Source organism: Plutella xylostella, chromosome 5, assembly GCF_932276165.1.
Source record: "Plutella xylostella chromosome 5, ilPluXylo3.1, whole genome shotgun sequence".
Taxonomy (NCBI): Eukaryota; Metazoa; Arthropoda; class Insecta; order Lepidoptera; family Plutellidae; genus Plutella; species Plutella xylostella.
The window spans coordinates 7,705,473-7,724,657 of NC_063985.1; the positions used below are offsets into that span (position 1 = coordinate 7,705,473).

Here is a 19,185-nt window from a genome sequence, read left to right on the forward strand (position 1 = left end):
TTTATTCATAATAATTAAAAGACATAGAAATTAAATTTATTTATATTTAAATCTACAACTTTTTCTCCTTAAATGTGATTCTATATCAAAAGTAGATTGTAATTTTACGTTTTATGAATGATAATGATCTTCTCGTTAGAGAATTAGGTATGTAACTTATGTTTCTTGATTAGTATTTTATGTTAAATAAATCAACAGTATTTTATAGTAGAATTAAAATAAACTGTAGGTTGAAAAATAATTCTTTAGACTAGCAACATTTTAACATGGCCGCATGTTGAACGAAACGATTTTCTTTACTGTTTGCCAAAATAAACTAAATTGGCCGTAATTGTAAGCCTATTTATGTTAATCGCATAGCAAGAAAATTCACTTGCTCGTGAGACAAAGTACCGGTAAGATTTTTTCGGCTGGTTACGTTATTTGTCGGTTTAAATTGTGTTTGTCATTTGGCGGCTATCATACATGTTTTGTTTGTGATTGTGAAGGCAGGGTATCGCGAAAATGATGCATCACCCGAACATGCATCATCAGGCGATGTCGGGGCACCCGGCGCAGCACATGCCGGGGCACCAGGGCATGCCGGGCCACCACCAGATGCCGGCTCATCAGATGCATCGGGAGAACAGGCACGTACCGATTCCTAGGTAGTGTACATTCGGCTTTTCTATTTTATTTGCATGCTTTATTCATAGATTTATTTATTAAGATCATCTTTTATGTGGAATGACGCACCTTGTTGTAGGTACTTGAAGATATCTTGAGTAATTTAGAGTTTTCTTTGTTATGTTTAATCTTGTGTCTAGTACCAAAGTAGTGGTCATTTACTTCAAAAGGCTGAGTACACAGTGGCTAGTTATGGACCATGCTTGGCTATGCACCTCTGTAGGCTACAATCACTTCTTGAACAATGGTCATGACTCATTGCTGCTGGCCAAACCACTTGCGATGTACAACTATTTATTTATCTACTATTACTTACTAGTATACTTGAAGCATCTGTAGTTGAGTTGACTTCAGAGATCCTAACTGATCACTGATGTTAAGCAACAACTGGCACGGTCACCAGTCAGCCATTGGATGGGTGACCAATTTCAAGTGGTTCTTTTGTGGATGCTTCCTTGCTTCGGCCCCGGTTGCTTTAGCAGCAGACGTTAAGCCTAGTTAGAGGCCTTTGGGCAGCTTGAAAACATCTGACAGTCGGGTTGCCCACTTATCCGATAACTTCAGTGCATTGTACTCATTAAAAAACTGTGACATGACCTATCACTTGAGTACAAAAATGTATGGTGAAAGGGTTACTACCACTTCGGGGATTACAGTTGTGAGCATATGTATGTACTTACCATTATACACAAGAACATGCCTCACCATGATTCCTTTGAACTGTGCCTAAATATCATTAACTTCCTGATTGCATACAATGATAGTTGTCCGCTAATTACTTTATGGTAATGCCTCTTAATCCAGGTTTGGCTGAGGGTAGAAATCATAGTCCACCTCTGTCAACACCAGCCAATTCTACATTATATCATTTTATTCAAGCTTTCTACATTTCTGTATATATTGAATAGTGCCATATCTATGGAAGTGGCAATTCAGAACCTACCAGTAGTGGCGAAGGTTTAATTTCTTTGTAGGGGACCCTTTGCCATATAACCTTTTACTACCAATATTTATGATGATGATTATTAAATGTAAGTTTATTATATGACTATTGACTAGAATCTGGAAAGTCTTCTTCTTCTTTGCATGTAGGTATGTTTGCCATGGTTTCCTGTTACTTAGATCACTTGCTTTCAGTTTTCAACTGCCCATATTTGGAGATGCTTCTTTTGTGCAATCCAATTAGTTACCTAGCTGAACTATTGCCCTGCGGATTCTATTATTGACTAAGTTAAATCAATATTACTTATATGTTTGTATCATATTGAGTCCTGACCTACCCTATTGTAAAAAAGTTAACCCTACTGTTATACTTAGCCCCAGCTGTCCATACTGTTATTAACAACTCAAATAGTTGTATGAAGAGAGGTCTTCATTTTATACATAAATGTACACGTCAGTCAACAACTAGACCCTGTGTATCATCATCATCATCAATCATCTGTCTCATAAAACATAAGCCAATGAATGGTATGGCAAAGAACTCAGAGCAAGACTCATTGTTTTATATCCTTGCTAGCTGTTCGCGCGTGCTTCGCTTCGTCTTAAAAAAAAAGCCCGTGGTAATTCCGTGATAAAAAGTAGCCTATGTTCTTTCCCAGGGTCTAGACCGCATGTATACCAAATTTCATTCAAATCCGTTCAGTAGTTTTGGCGTGTAAGAGTAACAGACAGACACAGATACTTTCGCATTTATAATATTAGTTAGGATAAATCTCCTCACTTTGTTAAATAACGGAAAATCTATTCTAACCATACTTAAACTGTTAATTGGTATGGGGCTTAATTTTTTAACTCACAGCAGATCTGTCTCATGTCCCATGGGCTCTGATTTTCGTTACTTTTTAATAGCTTTTACAGAAAAAATACTCCTTTAAAAATTTTGTGTTCTATTCATTATATTATATCGTATTTATTCATTAATTAACAGGCACTTAACTACACTTAAATATAAAGGAATGCTAGGTACTTAAACCTAATCAGCTGTATAATGCAATGAATATAATTGAAAACTACTTTGATGTCTTCTTCTTATCATGACTTGATCTTATAGCTACTTTGAATCTAACCTATCCTTTGAACTTTCTTCACACCTCTTTCACAGTTTCAAGTTACATCTTGTTCATGATAATAATAATAATACCTAGCCCCCTACCCCATTTTACTCAAGACATTATTTCAACTATTCACTCCATCCCCTTCTATAAAATAAATTTTATTCCTTTTGTCAATAAAGTAGATAATGCACCAGACATAAATAGGGCTCCCTAGACCTGACAATAGTTGCAAGTAGTAGACACAAAATTTATATAATACAAATATACATAATACCTATTCTATGTATTTTGGCCATGGGCATAGTTTTTGTGCTCATTATTTTAATTAAGTCAATTAATTTTAATCAGCTACTATACATATTATTTCGCTGTCTTTCCTAATTACCTCCATATTTACAAGTTCTCATAAAAAGTGAAAGGTTGCTAATATGCATCAACTCCAAAACCACTTAAAATGGTTAGAAAGTACAGGAGCTGGCGACATTTGCATTCAAACGCCGAAACGATTTAATGGTCACAAAAAACATTGAGAGAGATGAAATAAAATACCTAATGTTTTGTCTGGACGTATTCTTTGTGAGCTTTGATATGTTAATATTGTGTAATTTGTTGATACGTGAGGGGTGCTTGCGGCGCGCTTTGTCACCCTAACCTGCCCCTGAATGGACCATATGACGGTCAATGCATTGATTCCCTCAGATCAGGTATTCATGAAAGTCTCGTCCCAGCTTGGGCTGTCTCAGACTAATATATCACTCGGTATGAATGGAGCTGAGCAGTTGGAACAACATCCAGGCCAGTCCACTCCAGTCTGAGCATGTGAAAGTACCGGGATCTAGAGTGCCGTGGAATATTTTTTGGTCGGAATAGCCGTTTCTACAACTGTTGGTTTTGTCGGGTGTCTAGTGTTGAAGTATCAGTGAATAAAGTACATATATCTTAGGTACGTTTGTTCTACATATAGTACTCTATCTATCATAATTATATGCAAATAAATACTGCTTTGTAACGAGATTATCCAGTGGTTAGCCACAGGTTGAAATTACCTTCTTTTCAGTAAAAATGTCACCATATCTCATTTTAGCACGCTTGAAAACTCTACCCACATGGTTCAGAATTTCAGATATTAACATACCACATTCATAGTTCATATTAAAAACTGTCTACATTAATAAAACTACCCACATGGTCATGAATTATATCGGTCTCGTTGTTTTGTCCCCTAAAGAAAAGTTCGTTTTGTTCTCATTTCAATAAAATGTGTGATTGCGATACGTGTCTACCACCATGAAAATCCATTGCGCAACTTTTCTTGCGAGCATGTGCGTTTTTAGTGAAAACACGCTAACATCTTGAAAAATGTCGTGTACACAGTGCGACCGTATTGAGAACAAAGTTTTAAAGCACGTTTGTGGATGTCATTCCCACTGAAAAGGCAGGTTCCCCTATTTACTCGCCTGCGGCCGTCGTTATCGACGTCGATAAGCTCGTTTAATGCGCGGTCCACCAATCACAGCGCCATATTTATGGCAAATCACGATATAGTGACGTTTATCTGCGTCGATAATGAACCGCTAACGTAGAGGCTGCTGCCTCATGTGGTGTAGACCGGCAGGTAACTGCATACTATTGCTAAGCGCTACAGGTCCAGTATAAGCAAGTGGTCTGGTTGCAGGGTGGCGATGGGCCCCGCGTCGGGCGGCGTGGGCATGGCCGGCATGGGGTGCCCGCGCCCCCCACACGCCATGCGTCCGCACCCGCCGCAGCACCATCTGCCCAGGATACCGGTATGTAGCTTCTACTTTTATGGTTCATCACCATCAGCCTAGAGAAGCCCAATGGCCACTTGACCTCTCCCAAAGCAAGGATACGATCTATAGCTTTCCGCATTTAATCATTACCAGCCACCGTTCGCAAGTCGTCACCCCATCTAGCCGGAGGGCGTCCTCCACTACGTTTACCTAGTCGCGGTCTCCACTCTAGAACACCCCTAATATCGGTTATCGGATATTCGACAGATGCGACTTTTGTCTTTTATGGTTATTTAAACTCATCCTTACCCCCCGATTTTCAATCACTCGGTATTTGTTAATGATTCTAAAACAAAACTGCGTTCGTAGTGCATTGCTGTCCTTTGTTCGGGCAGTCGAGTTAGGCCTACGAAATTACGACGTGGATTATTTCACACCATTTTGAAAAAAATACAATCTACCCAGGCAATGAAACTAATACAGCTTGTGTGTTCCAGCAGCAGATGAAGCCGATGCGCCGTAACTACCCGGGCTACGCGCCGCCGCCTGCTGTGGTCTACCCGCCTCCACCGCCGCCGCCCGCCGCCGCGCCAGGACCAGGTACCTATTTCTTATGTTTACACTACTATACTAGTGATACGGAAAACACACGCCATTTTCTATTCGATACACTCTTCAACACATATGTAGAGATCCTGTGGTCGATCCACAGGTGGAACTATCAATTTGTTTCTAAATGTTGTTGTGAAAATAGAAGGGTAGTCACCTGTGTGAAGAGTGGAATGATAGGTACATGCTGTTGGATGGGCTTATAAACCAGTCCGACCTTTGCCAAAGTCTCTCTCCATACGTGTCGGTTATCCGTTTGGGCAACTATAGATCTCTATTTCTCCGAGAATTCAGCTACGCCAATCCCCATTATTTAGGTACATCATCCCTAACCGACCTCTATCGAGTCTTGCCTAGTCTAGTCACTTATTAACAAGACCTAATTTCCCCCCAGCAACCGAAGCCCCGACGCCGGCAGCGGCGGCGCCCGCGGCCGGCGACGCGGCGCCCGAGCCCGGCCCCGACGCGCCCTGCGTGGCCAACAGTAAAGAGAAGACCCCCATGTGCCTGGTCAACGAACTGGCCAGGTACAATAAGGTATGTTGTGTTTTCTTTTTAATATTTATTTATAATTTTATTGCACAATTTACAAAAGTAGATGTACAATCAGGTGGACTTAATGCTAAGAGCATTCTCTACCAGTCAACCTGCAGGAGGTTCAGGAACAGAAACTAGGGAAGTGCAAAAAAAATTATATAAAAAAAATATTGTATCCAGATATATAGTTTACTTGTCTTTTGATTATATCCCATTGCTGGAGTATCTCACTGGCTTTTTCATCTATATTCCTGTCTTGGCATGTTGTACAGCGTAATTTTATCAGTAACGCGCTAATATCAGTCAATCAGAACACACAGATATACTGACATTATGAGACAAACCGTGAAGTCATGATAAAAACAGCTATTAGATACTATACACGGTGTTGTAAGAGCGGTATCTAGTAAGCTGTAAGGCTGACTTAGCTTGTCATTCTAAATTCTAAACAATATAATAGATCTTAAGTGTGTCTGATTTCACGGTAAAATGTAGCCGAAATTAATAAAGAACAATACAGGCTTAGTAAAAACCAGATTTTTCTGAAATTATTCCAGTATAAGTAAAAGTACAACTTTTATGTTCATAAATATATTTATTTCAGATTAAACATCAATACAGGCTGACGTCTGAGACAGGGCCGGCACACAAGAAGGTGTTCACAGTGACGCTACGACTCGGCGAATCCGAGGAATACACAGCCGACGTAAGTCTAATGTTTCAATATTAATAAACATCAAAAAGGAATATTTTACTATTCCTACCGCTGAGCGATCATTCCTACAGTAACCTTCTTTAGTAGCTATACACTTTTGTAATAACTTGACAAAATAACGTACTACCTACCTATCCCTTTATTCCAACACCGATAGCTACCACATCTTCATTGGTACCACACGAATGAGTTCTACATGTGTAAAGTTTCCTGCTATACTCTGTCCATTATATTATTGGTTTTTTGACAGTCGAAATCCCATACATATTTGATGACTGCAAAGGAAAACCAACTTTACTTACTAGACATAAGGAAACGTCTAAAATACAATAATATAGAGCGTGGAAGCTGTAACTGTTCTGAAATGATTTGATTGGATAAGTAGCGGAAGATAATGCTCTTTTTGACGACACTATTGCGTGTAGAATTTTAACTCATAAATATAAGTAATTCTGTTTTTATAGCAAAAAGATACATTTTATAACATTTATTCGCAGGGATCATCAATAAAGCGAGCGCAGCACTGTGCGGCGAGCGCGGCGCTGACCCAGACCCGCTACCCCGCGCCGCCCGCGCGCGCCCCGCCCGCCGCCACCGCCGCGCATCACAGGCATTCAGGTAATTTACCTAACACTTAGGGCCTGTTTCACAATGTCTGGTCAAAAAAATAAATAACAGAGAGTGACAGCATTTATTTTATCTCACAGGTAGCAACTATTCAGACATTGTGAAACAGGGCCTTAGGGTCCATTCTTTGACAGGAGGGCTACACTTGCTTGAAAAAACACGAAGTTTTGAAGAGCTACCGCACTAAACAGGACTCTGAATCAATCGTACTGATCATATTTTCTAGCTCCCTATGCCTCTATGTGTGTATCACAAATATAATGTTGAGAAATTCTACATTCCCCAACAACATCTTGTAAAAATTATGCGTATCGCTGACGATTCTTAATTTTTTTATTTTTAAAATAAATAAATAATAAACTCACTCTCCGCATCTCATGCCAACAGGAACAGTAATGCCGACCGTAGAACTGAACGCGCTAGCCATGAAGCTCTGCCAGCCGGCGATCTACACCAACATCCCTCCAGTTGCCGCCCCGGGGCGCTTCCCGCGGACGCGCCCCCCCGCCCCCTACCGCATGCCGCCCCCGCTCGTGTACGGACCCAGGGTTGTGACCCCGTGTTTGCTGTATAGAGTCAGGGTGGCTGTCGGTGGACAGGTATGTTGAGTTTGTGAATGAAAGTGTGTTTTATTAAATTGTGATGTTGTCGTCATACTGTTTCTTGGAAATTAATGCAAGCCATTTATCACTAGGATAGTATATTTCTATAACAAAATCATTGAAAGAACCTCTAACAAAACTAGGAAAGACAGACAGCGTTCTTCTTTAATTAATAAATTTCAGTCACCGCTACAATTCGGTATGTTAATTAAAAAAATTTGATGCTAATTCCAAAACCGTTTCGAGATATTATCTTCGTAATAAATGTCTCATTCTTAAAAATATAAAATATTCAAGGATTCCGATTATTTTATCAAAAATGAAAATATAATTTGTCCTTCAAGACGCTGTGCAAGGTTAAAGTTTCAACCAAAGAGAATAAAAATGTTCAATTGTTAAATGTCACTTCTGTCAATCTAAAGTGTAAATATTCACAGAGTTACGATCTTGATGACGTCAGCGGCTGCATGGTAGCGAATGACGTCATAAAATCGTCGAAGAGCCGATCTTTAATTATTTTTTATTAAATTAACGAGAGCAGTAAAATAAAAAATATATAAATTAGTGTCTCAAATTCCAACATACTTCAATTTAAAATTATAAAAACAATCACCATAAAATTACTTAACATACCGAATTATAAGAAATAAGCTAAATCTATTATGAAAGTGATTTTCAACCAATATAACTTCAAGTATTGCTCACAATAACCCTCATATTCAAACGTCATTCATTCCAGGCGTGGCTCGGCGAAGGGCCGACCCCGCAGGCTGCGCGGCACGACGCCGCCGCCCGTGCCCTACAAGACCTGCGGCCCGACGGAGCGCTACCCACCGCCGCCACCGCCGCCGATGCCGCCAACAGTGAGTTACTGACGTAGATGTTTTGTTGTGTTAGTCTAGAGAAATCTGACTTAGCTGTGTTGTGTTCAGTGAGCATACAGAATGTTATAAATGCTGAAATGCCGAGGTTGAGCATCAATGGTTCACTGCTGGACAAAGGCAGCACTACAAAGTTGTTTCAAATATCATGATGCATAGATACAAAAAAAAGCGATACCTAATATTGCGAGAATCCCCTTATGTGATTATGGTCTATAACACTTTTAACACTCCATTAAATTACTACTAACGTATTCACTTTCACATGAATTATTCTCACTTTCAGCATCAGCAACAGAGAACGGCGCGGCGGCGGACATCCTGAACTCTGAAATAAAGTCGCCGGTCTCCCTTGTGCACGAGCTGGCCCTCAAACGGAACTTGACTGTCATCTTCACCGTCAAGTCGGAGCGGGGACCGCCGCATATGAGGGTGAGAATACATTTTACAGCTATTTAGTTCTGCAGTCAGCTTGACAACTTCACAGGTGGCCAGTAGTGGCAGGATAAGTTCAGAGTGTTGTGGCCATTCTAGAGAGAGGCCTAGCAGTTTAAAAAAAATGCTGCAAGGGCTTGGTTATTTACCGCATTTAGCATCTGTGGTATTATTTGTATTTGGTATTCAAGAGCCGCCAGTGGTTTAGCCTCCCAACCTCTGGCTATACATTTCAGAACTCCACTACATTTGTGCTACAGACTCATAGTCCCACACCTAATTAACTACCCAACCCTCCGCAGGTATTCATAACAGCGTGCACAGTGGGCGACATGGAGACCGAGGGCGAGGGCAACGGCAAGAAGGTGTCGAAGCGGCGCGCGGCCGAGAAGATGTTGGACGAGATGCGGCGCCGCTGGCCGCCCGCCCTGCTGCGCGCCCGCCCGCCCCCGCCCGCCAAGCGCAAGCCGCAGCCGCCCAAGAAGAAACCCAGGAATCTTATCAAGGTGAGGGGTAGTGCACTAGTGATTTGTCACGAGTTCTCTATACATATTTGTCTGATGCTCAGCGAGTCGTCAACGACTGTCGCTGATGTGACTGGCCAATCAAATGGCAGACCCTAGTCTACTCTATTGAAGTAGTGTTATTTGTCTATAGTTTTTGTCAATTAAAAAAAACGTGAATTGGGATACGATTTTGAGTGTATTCCAGTCTAGAAATGCAAGTAGAGCGGGTAGAAGTAGCGGTAATAATTATAATAGGCATTAGGCTGGTATACCTAACCTATGTTTCTGTGTGAGTTCCTTTTCCACTACATAACCAAAGTCATATTCACACTGGGATATCCTACACAGATACACCTTTTTACGATGTAATCGAATACATCATCGTTCCGGTCTACTGTTTACTTACCACAACTCTTTCCCTTCCAGGAGAGCTCAACCGGCACAGAGACAGGCGGCGGCGACGCGAGCGACAACCCCATATCCCGGCTCGCCATGGTCCGGCACATGGCCCGGGCCAGGTCCCCTCAATACTCCGTGGTGGAGGAGCGCGGGGCGGCGAGACGACGGGAGTTCGTGGTGCAGTGCGACGCCGCGCCGCACAAGGCCACTGGGCACGGGCCTAACAAGAAGACGGCTAAGCGACGGGCTGCGCATAGTAAGTTCTAGTCATAGTGTCTAATATATCAAGGCTTACAGAACACGGTCCTAATAAGAAGACGGCCAAGCGACGGGCTGCGCACAGTGAGTATCATTTTGTACACTCCATCTGTGGTCTAGCCATAGATCAGCGCAATACTCTGTGGCATAGTGTATAATATATGAAGGCTACAGGACACGGGCCTAATAAGCAATAAGCGCTATGCATAGTATTATCTTGTAAATTACACCAACTCTCTAGCCATGGCATAGCGTCTCTTGCCTCGCCATGGTGCTTCACATGGCTCGGGCCAGGTCCCCTCAATACTCCGTGGTCGAGGAGCGGGGAGCGGCGAGACGACGGGAGTTCGTGGTGCAGTGCGACGCCGCGCCGCACAAGGCCACAGGACACGGCCCTAATAAGAAGACGGCTAAGCGACGGGCTGCGCATAGTGAGTGTTATCTTGTAAATTACAACGTCTAACCATGGTTCCACACAATCCACCGTGTCATAGTGTCTAATATATCAAGGCTACAGGACACGGCCCTAATAAGAAGACGGCTAAGCGACGGGCTGCGCATAGTGAGTATTATGTTGTAAATTGCACCTGTAGTCTAGCCATGCATATAGTCTCAGTATAATAGGTATATCAAGGCCACCGGATACGGCCCTAATAAGACGGCTAAGCTACGGGCAGCGCATAGTGAGTATTATCTTGTAAACTCCAGCTGTGGTCTAGCTATGGATATAGTATATGGAACCCGTGGCATAGTGTATAATAATATAACAAGGCTACCGGACACGGCCCTAACAAGAAGACGGGTAATCGACGGGTTGCGTACAGTGAACAGTACAAAACGTCGGTACAACGAATGCGCAGCAAACACGTTACGGACACGCAAATAATTCGTCGCGTATATGTAGCGAGTTTACAATATAAAGTACACTAGTCGACGCTTCTATTCGCAGCGAACTCGCTACAAGTCCACGACGTGTTCGCTGCGCATTAGTTATGCGACCACTATGTTTTATCTTCGCCCCCGCTCCGCTGTAAGCCCTGAGGCTGGTAAGCCGCTAGTATGAAGGATCCGGTGAGCACCTCTGTAGCAACCTTCTAACAATCCCCTGTACATTCCAGACGTCCTACTGGCCATGGAGCTGGGAACGGCGACTGAGCCGGCGTCCAGCGCGACGTCCAACAACGGAGACGCCAGCCCCGGCGTCGACGCCTCGCCCGCTAGCCCCGATGCTAAGAGAAAAGTACGTATGCTGTATTCATTCTTATTTGGCGAAAAAGGTAAATCTTTGTGTATCTTTTTAATTAAAATACTATTAAACAAATAAACTAAGGCCAAAATAAATGGTTAAATTACGAAATCAATCATTTTTGCTTGTAAGTATTTCATTTGTCATTACTCACTCCAAGATTGCTCAAATTCTACGACAAGTAAGAAAAAATACATTATAAACTTTATCTAAATAACGCGCACAGATAAAGAAATAATATCGGAATGACGACCTTTGCATAAGTAGGAGTAGGAAGGAGTATTGACAGGCCTACTAATAGCACGACAGCGCGAGACGACATGAAGCCGTCTTCCATATTGATATTGTTTCTTTATCTGCGCGCGTTATACATAGCTAATCATAGACTTTGGCCCGCAAGCAATCATTCGATAAAAGGTTTTTTCTTGAAAGTTTCGGTAAAAAAAGCATTATGCCACAGACCAAAGTCCAAGTCTTTGTGAAAGACGCTTTACATGGTCTATCTTCTCATGTTCTCGTTTAGAAGTTAAACCAACAAAAAATAGTTTTTTCAGTTATTTCAAGTCTACAGCCTATCAAACATTGTATAACAGTGAGATATTTATTTAATCTAACCTACAAACCGTTTGTGGTCCAGGAGAGTGAAGCGACGAACGGCAACGGCAGCAGCGAGCGACAGCCCGTGCCCGGCGTGCTCATGATGGACTACCACCAGCGCACGGGGCAGCCGCCGCCGCCCAACGGTAAAGAACCTTTATGAATAGTACATAATAGTTTAATGTTGGAGAGGACTCTGCCAAGGAGCGCTACTACGCACTATCCTCGCTCAGACTTCTTTATAGAAGATTCATAATTACATTTAACAAACGCACACATTCAGGGGATGGTACAAAATCATGGTATTCCGGTTGATTGTCGGGATATACCTAGGCTATGATTTCATCTTATAGGGTGTTTACACAGGTAACTAAAGCCACACGAATTCACACACGGGCTAAAATCGACTCGACTTAACGGCGATTTGCCTCGCTTACGCTCTAACCACTTGATCAGGAGATTAGCCGTACCGACCCTCACAAAATATGTATTGCTATGTAGTTCTATTCTGCACATTCCAGGCGTGAGCGAGTCGAGCGCGACGGGCGGCGGCGGCGGCGCGGCTCCCGGCTCGGGCTCGCCCGGCGCCAAGGACCAGCTCATGTACCTCGCGCAGCTGCTCGGCTTCACCGTGCAGTTCTCCGACTTCCCCAAGGTAACTAATTATACATCGTCTTCGGTTCGTAATCGCTTACTACTAGACATAGGCCTGTCCGGAGGAGCGCGCGGCACTTACGATCTGTGAAGACGGTGTATGTAAATAGCGTAATTGCCGCTCCTCATCGTTTTTGGCTTACAACCTCGTGTTTTTTTTATGTAAATGAGAATATTGGAGAGATGGCGCATTATTTTATTGCTTTTGTAAGAAGCTCTTATTTTGTTGGCTTCCTCATAAACGTAAATTATCGTACACGTAATGCGATGTCAAAATATCTAAGCGAAAATTTGATCTACCCCTCCGACTAACCCCACAATTATCTCTTCCAGCGCAACCACGGCGAATACCTCTCGCTGGTGTCGCTGTCGACGGTGCCCCCAGTGATGTGCCACGGCGGAGGCGCCTCCACGGCCCTGTCCCACGAGCAGTGCAGCCGCGCCGCCCTGCGCGCCCTCGCGCTCATGGGCCTCGACGCGCCCGCCCAGTACGTACCACGCAGTGTCTCTAGCAGCACGAGCAGTGCAGCCGCGCCGCCCTGCGCGCCCTCGCGCTCATGGGCCTCGACGCGCCCGCCCAGTACGTACCACGCAGTGTCTCTAGCAGCACGAGCAGTGCAGCCGCGCCGCCGTAGCCGGCCCGTCTAGTAAATACAACGCGCACTGAAAATAATCTTAGCAGATTGATGATGACAACCAAATTGATGCAATATGATGCAAGAAGGCGACAATTAGACCCCACAAAATTAGCTTCTACGGAATGTGAATGTAACATTTATTTATTTATTTATTTATTTATTTACACATCATACATAACATTACAGGCTAAAGACCTATGGCGTTACATATGGTTATTTCTAAAAACACAAACTACAAATTGTAAACTTATCATTATACTTATATCTTAACATCATTTACTATACCTAACTATATTACTTAAGTACGTTTACATAATGGACGAACCTTTCATTCCGATCTCTGCCATACTTTTACACGCTCTCAACACGGTGTTGAGTGAGTCGGCAAACAAGTCGACACCGGGCTGAGCGGCGAGCAGCCGGGCTAGCAGGCGCCGGCCGCGCGGCACCGGAGACTCCCGGTACAAGTTGGTGCGCGAGGGTGCCTCTGCCAAAAGCATGTGTCTCCTTGCTCTCATAAAATTGTTAGGTACAAAAAGCACTAGGATATTGTGGAGCAAGTCCAAGCAGTCTACCTTATTCCTTATGATACTCAGAATAAACTTTGCCAGTGCCATGTTTCTTCTGAGTTCTAGCGAGTCATACCCTAAGTAACCTTCCAGAAAACGCGTTGGGTACATAAATGGGTAGTAAGTGTACTTTTTCTTGTACAGTGACCTCAAGAATCGTTTCTGGACTTGTTCCATCGCTAAAATGTATTTGTCCTGATGGGGACTCCAGGCCACCGCCGCATTTTCCAGGATACTACGGACCAGTGACTTGTATATGGTTTCCGTCGCTGCATAAGTGAGAGGGGCTGAGTTACGCAGCACGAATCCCAGCCGCTGGAAAGCCGTTTTCGTAACCTTCTCCAGGTGAGGGCGGAAGGTTAGTTGCGCATCAAATTCAACGCCTAGGTCCCGTACCTGCCACACTCTCGCTATAGGAGCACCCTCCATGGTGTACTGGTGCTGGTACGGTGATTTTGACCTGGAGAATGTCATCATCTCGCACTTACTGGGGTTGAAGTATAACTTATTCTCTTGACTCCATTTATGCAAAGCATTTATGTCACGCTGTAGCTCTAGAGAATCATCCTGAGAGTTAACTGCCTTCATCAATTTGACATCGTCAGCGAATAACAGTACCTTAGAGTTGGTGACTACATCTGGCAGGTCGTTTATTAAGATGACAAACAAGAATGGTCCCAAGTTTGATCCTTGACTTATTCCTGAGTGAGTTCCATAGGGTCTCGAGACATATGGGCCATATTTCACAAATTGTTGTCTATCCCTGAAGATGCTGGCGAATAGTTTCAACAACCTCGGCACGAATCCCATTTGACTCAGTTTAATCAGAAGCGTGTCATTATCCACACGGTCGAAGGCCTTCTGGAAGTCCAGGTAGATGACATCCACTTGGTTACCTGCCGCTGTGTCAATCTCCTGCGTGATAAAATCTAGCATAGTTACCAGATTTGTCACTACCGACCGCTTTGGCAGAAACGCGTGCTGAAGAGGCGTCAGATATGGTGCACACTGTGGTAACAGACTGGCATGTAGTGTCATTTCAAATATTTTTGCCATTGCACATAATATAGCCACCGGTCTATAGTTCTCCACTTCAGTTTTACATCCTTTTTTTGGGATCGGTGTTACTCGCGATTCCTTCCATGTACTCGGGTAGTCACCTGAGCTTAATATTAGGTTAAAGATATAAAGTATCGGATGTTTTAGCTCACCTATGCAGCCTTTAATTATGTAGGGGGGTATGGCGTCAGGGCCAGGTGAGGTTCGCCCTCTGAGCTTACGCACTGCTTGCAAGAGGTCTCGCTCAGTAAAGGCGAGCACGTCCACGAGCCGTGAGGGAGGCGCCGGGGCGGCGCTCGCGACGTTCGGGTCCAGCGCAGGCCGGTCTGGTAGGAACACAGACTCAAAGTGCTCAGCATAGGCTGAGGCCGCAGCTTCCCCACTGCAGCATTAACTTACAACATTAACTTACCTTGCAGGGTGCAGAGTCTGCCGGGCGCGGGCGCGGCCAAGCCGAGCGTGCTTAGCAACGGCGTGGCCGAGTGAACTCCCACACAGGTACCTCGTCACAGTGGCGGCGACATACTGCAGACACATAGTAGCAGCACTGTGCCGCCGCCACTGTGGCGCCACCTCCTAGCTGTAACCACCCAGCCCTCTCAAAACTAGCCTAATTTATACTGCAATATTTATTATTTGTACACTAAACCTATGTGAAGATGTCACAATGCGTTTTAAGGGGTCTGAATACGATTTTTGAATTGTACTTTTAAGCGTTGAATTGTTGCATGTTTTTAGCGTTGAAGCGATGAATTATAGTGTCTTTTTAATAAAAATGCGTCTTTAGATCCCTAGTTCGGGTCGAATTTTATTATAAAATTTAAGAAAGCGTTGTGATGTTTTCACTTTCTATTTTGATCTCGCGTCTATTTTTGTCTCGTTGTCTTTTCCTTTATCAATGAACGCGTTTTAAGTTTAGCAAAACTTGTATATTTTTTTGTTATACACAGCTTCTGTAGAGGTTGTCTTTAGTTTTAATCCTTTTGTTACAAGCCGCTCACAAACTAGGTACATTATATTTTCTACGAAATAAATTTTATGTTATTTTGTTTATCATAGGAGCAAATTGTTTTACTATTCATTAACTCGCAATTGAGATCACTTTGACTAATGAAGCAGTATGATCTAATACATTAAATGCTTATATTTCAAAAGACAGAGGACTATATTATAATAAATTGCCAAACCTCGACGTCTGCCCTGTACTATGTTTATTCTGAAATCAAGGATATGAATAAGTAAACCTATATCGAAATAAATTATGTTCGAATGAGGCTGTGAGGCCAAACCCAAAGTTACGTAACACGGCCACCGATTCGAACCGAAACTGCTGACATTTAACAAAGTCCTTTTGGACGTTTTATACCGAAATAAACAATTCTTTAATAATACATAAGTTGACAATACAAAAGAGACATGGATTAAAATATAGATTCGGTGGTCGAATAGTTGACAGTCGACGATCGCTCTAAAGTTGAATCATGCGGCCATGGTGACACTTTAGCTCTAGTTAAGTAAGTCGCCGTAGTCCTTAATTATTTCGTGCATATTTTTAATAATTTACTGTAAAATCTCACGCGAGATCCCAGTATTGTTCGAACGCTAGTATTTTAAGAATATTTAGGGATTACGGCGGACATTTATATGGCCTCGATTTTCAAGTATATTTAGCATAATATACTTATTTATAAAAGTTGTTTAGATTAAGTTGTGAGCTGTTTGTAAAGGTATCGGTTTTATGTAACAATGCTTGCAGATGAGTTCTAATACAACCATTAAAAGTGTATTGTATGTGCCCAATTGAATTTTCAACCCGCTTGGCCATTGCTAAACCGATAGCTCGACAGTCAGTGGTAACTAAAAAGCTTTTATAAATGAAGCAGTGAGCCAAAGCTCCTTAATGTTACTTCCGACCCCTAGCTATGAAATGTGTAATTGTAGTCGTAAGTTTCATCTCAGTACTCATTCAGCAAGGATCACACTCAGAAACATACATGATAGCCCACCAATAAGCTAAGCTTTCCAATAATCTTGCATCATCAAGTTTCTGAGTGGAGGTACTTTAGCTACTGGTTAGTGTCTGAATAAAAGGACAACGTTGAGGGAATACCCGGTGTGAATGCCGTTCTGGAGCTGTTTTCAATTGTTAATATACAGGCAGATTGTGGCACCTTACAGTAGTGGATATGCTCATTCAGGTATTAACCAGTATATTGTTTTGGGAGATTCACGTTAGTATGATTTCTGGGTTTTATGACTTACTTATTTCAGCATGCAGAAACACGAATTTACAAATCATAATAGAAATGAAACAAAATGAGACAAAATTCGCTTGGAAAGTGATCGTCTATTGTGAATCTGCCAAAATATTATCATTGACCGTAGGCTAAGTGTATATCGTAAGCCCTATAACCGTGTGTACTCTCATGACCTAGGATAGTGTTTGACTAATCAAATTACGTTCTCGTTAAATGTACTAAACGATCGGCAGCATTATAGTTATCATAGGTTAAAGTGACATAAGTGTATATTTTACTATTCAAAGGGAACAGCACCGATCTATTTCGTATTTTATAAAATCCCCCTTTTAATTGTACATTTCATTGTAATGGGTCCGCTAATGTTAAAAAAGTTATTGTTTAGGTGTTTATTACATTATTACAGTTTAAAACTAATTTGGCTACATATCGATCATTTCTACCGTTCTTGTTAAAAATGTTTCGAACTTGCGACAGAAGGTTAAACTGTAATAGTGATCCTTTAGTACGAGTTATTTGGTAGCCTTGTTTGGTGCGATAGAAAATATATTTCAGCGTTCGTAATTAGGGGTTTATAGGCTACACGCATTTTGCAGAAGCGATAGTCGATCTCGGCATTAAATGCGATTTCAGACTAATTGAACTTGTTTAAAACAAGCTGTTGACTAATAAAGTTATAACACTTGCAATCAATGATATACATAACTATAAACCCTGCGACGAACGCCTGATGTTACGAAATAGCTCGACAACCAATGGCATGTAGGACTTTTTTATACAACGTTGAACGTTTTTAAATCGAGGCCATTACGAAAATTTCTCAATGTTTTAAGTTGTACATTCTGGCGTACAACTATGCATGGAGAAATTCAACATTTATTGGATACGAAAAATGCCGGCGGGCTAACTATGTGTTTTTATTTATTTTGATATAAGTACATAAAACTAATATTTTATATATTATTACGTGGACAGAACGGGTCCCATTTAAACTTTGTGCTGTTAGCAGTTTATTGTAAGGATTACAATAATAAAGGTAATAAAATGTATCCAAATACTTTTCTTTACTCCCTTACAGTGGCGGCTGGTGCCTCAGATACCCGGTGGTGCACTTTATGGGTTTAGTAAATTTTGGATGAAAAATAGATTATTACAATTAGAAGTGAAAAAAAATATAAGTATATTATACCTTATTCCTTTTTTGACGCGAAATTGCTTCTTTTCCGAAACGAAAACAACACACGGAAAGCAAAATAAAGCATTTAGTCTCTCACATCCACATAACAATTACTTTTTATTGCACATTTCACTTTTGAAAATTCAGGTATAAGTACTTATAAGATTTATTTTCTGTTTTGCACTCCTGTTTTAAAATGAGAAAAGGCCGAGGCGGCCCAGCAGATTTAATGTCCAGTCTATTTTGAAATGTCCTAAATATTGCCTTTTATGAAGTCAATATTGTATTTTGCACTTATTTTCACTCACACACACATACACACTCACGAAATCTTTACTACTTTCTTAGTTAATAAGTAATTAGAGTAACAAATAAATTAATTACGTATTCGCGCGCGAATGACATGACAAGTGTAGTGTATCGTTCATAGGTCACCGCCACTGCACCGGTCAAGGCCGCCGCCCGCGCCTCCCGAGTCCCGTGGCGTCATTCGTATTCTTTCGGCAATGTCCGGTTGCGTGCGGCGCACGAATTTATCCTAGAACTGCATACAGTTTGTACTGAGACTACTGAGCATCTTCCGTCTCACGCGCCGGGCGATTTCCATCCTGTTTCATACTACATGTAGGAGATCGCTCCGTGCGACAATCCGAGCGCACGAGGCCGTTTTTGTTCAAGCAAAAATAAGATCTAATTCTTTCGCAGTAGAAATCAAAATAGGCCGGCTCGGTTTATTTTAACTCGTAACGATAATCAGATTTATGTAATTTCTGTTTAGGGTAGGTATTACGGTTGTTATATTGATATTTTTTGTGAAGTTTTTTTAAACGTACCTAGTATGGTATAGGAAGAAGGAAGGTACATATTTAGAAGGTTTTTAAATGGTAGTGCGTTGCACGGGCGCACTTGAGGTGCAGCCGCCACTGCTCCCTTACACCCAGAAC

At 42.1% G+C, this 19,185-nt stretch overlaps 1 protein-coding gene across 9 annotated transcripts; it reads left to right on the forward strand.

Annotated features, from left to right (window-relative positions):
* Nucleotides 1-258: 258 nt before the first annotated feature.
* Nucleotides 259-18,113, forward strand: LOC105389334 (double-stranded RNA-binding protein Staufen homolog 2). Of its 9 annotated transcripts, XM_048633567.1 has the most exons (18): nucleotides 259-395; nucleotides 489-647; nucleotides 4,399-4,510; nucleotides 4,972-5,074; nucleotides 5,478-5,620; nucleotides 6,225-6,326; nucleotides 6,833-6,953; nucleotides 7,350-7,561; nucleotides 8,304-8,427; nucleotides 8,732-8,877; nucleotides 9,183-9,386; nucleotides 9,813-9,890; nucleotides 10,324-10,474; nucleotides 11,162-11,283; nucleotides 11,927-12,032; nucleotides 12,408-12,541; nucleotides 12,874-13,120; nucleotides 15,226-18,113. In XM_048633567.1, the coding sequence occupies exons 2-18, from the start codon at nucleotides 505-507 to the stop codon at nucleotides 15,384-15,386; spliced, it is 2,409 nt and encodes an 802-aa protein (XP_048489524.1). In that variant the 5' UTR covers nucleotides 259-395; nucleotides 489-504; the 3' UTR covers nucleotides 15,387-18,113. The 9 variants fall into 9 exon arrangements, with proteins under 9 accessions (XP_048489524.1, XP_048489522.1, XP_048489532.1 ...); XM_048633565.1 differs by lacking the exon at nucleotides 10,324-10,474 and having other exon boundaries at nucleotides 9,813-10,041; XM_048633575.1 differs by lacking the exon at nucleotides 10,324-10,474 and having other exon boundaries at nucleotides 9,813-10,041; nucleotides 12,874-13,028.
* Nucleotides 18,114-19,185: the final 1,072 nt, after the last annotated feature.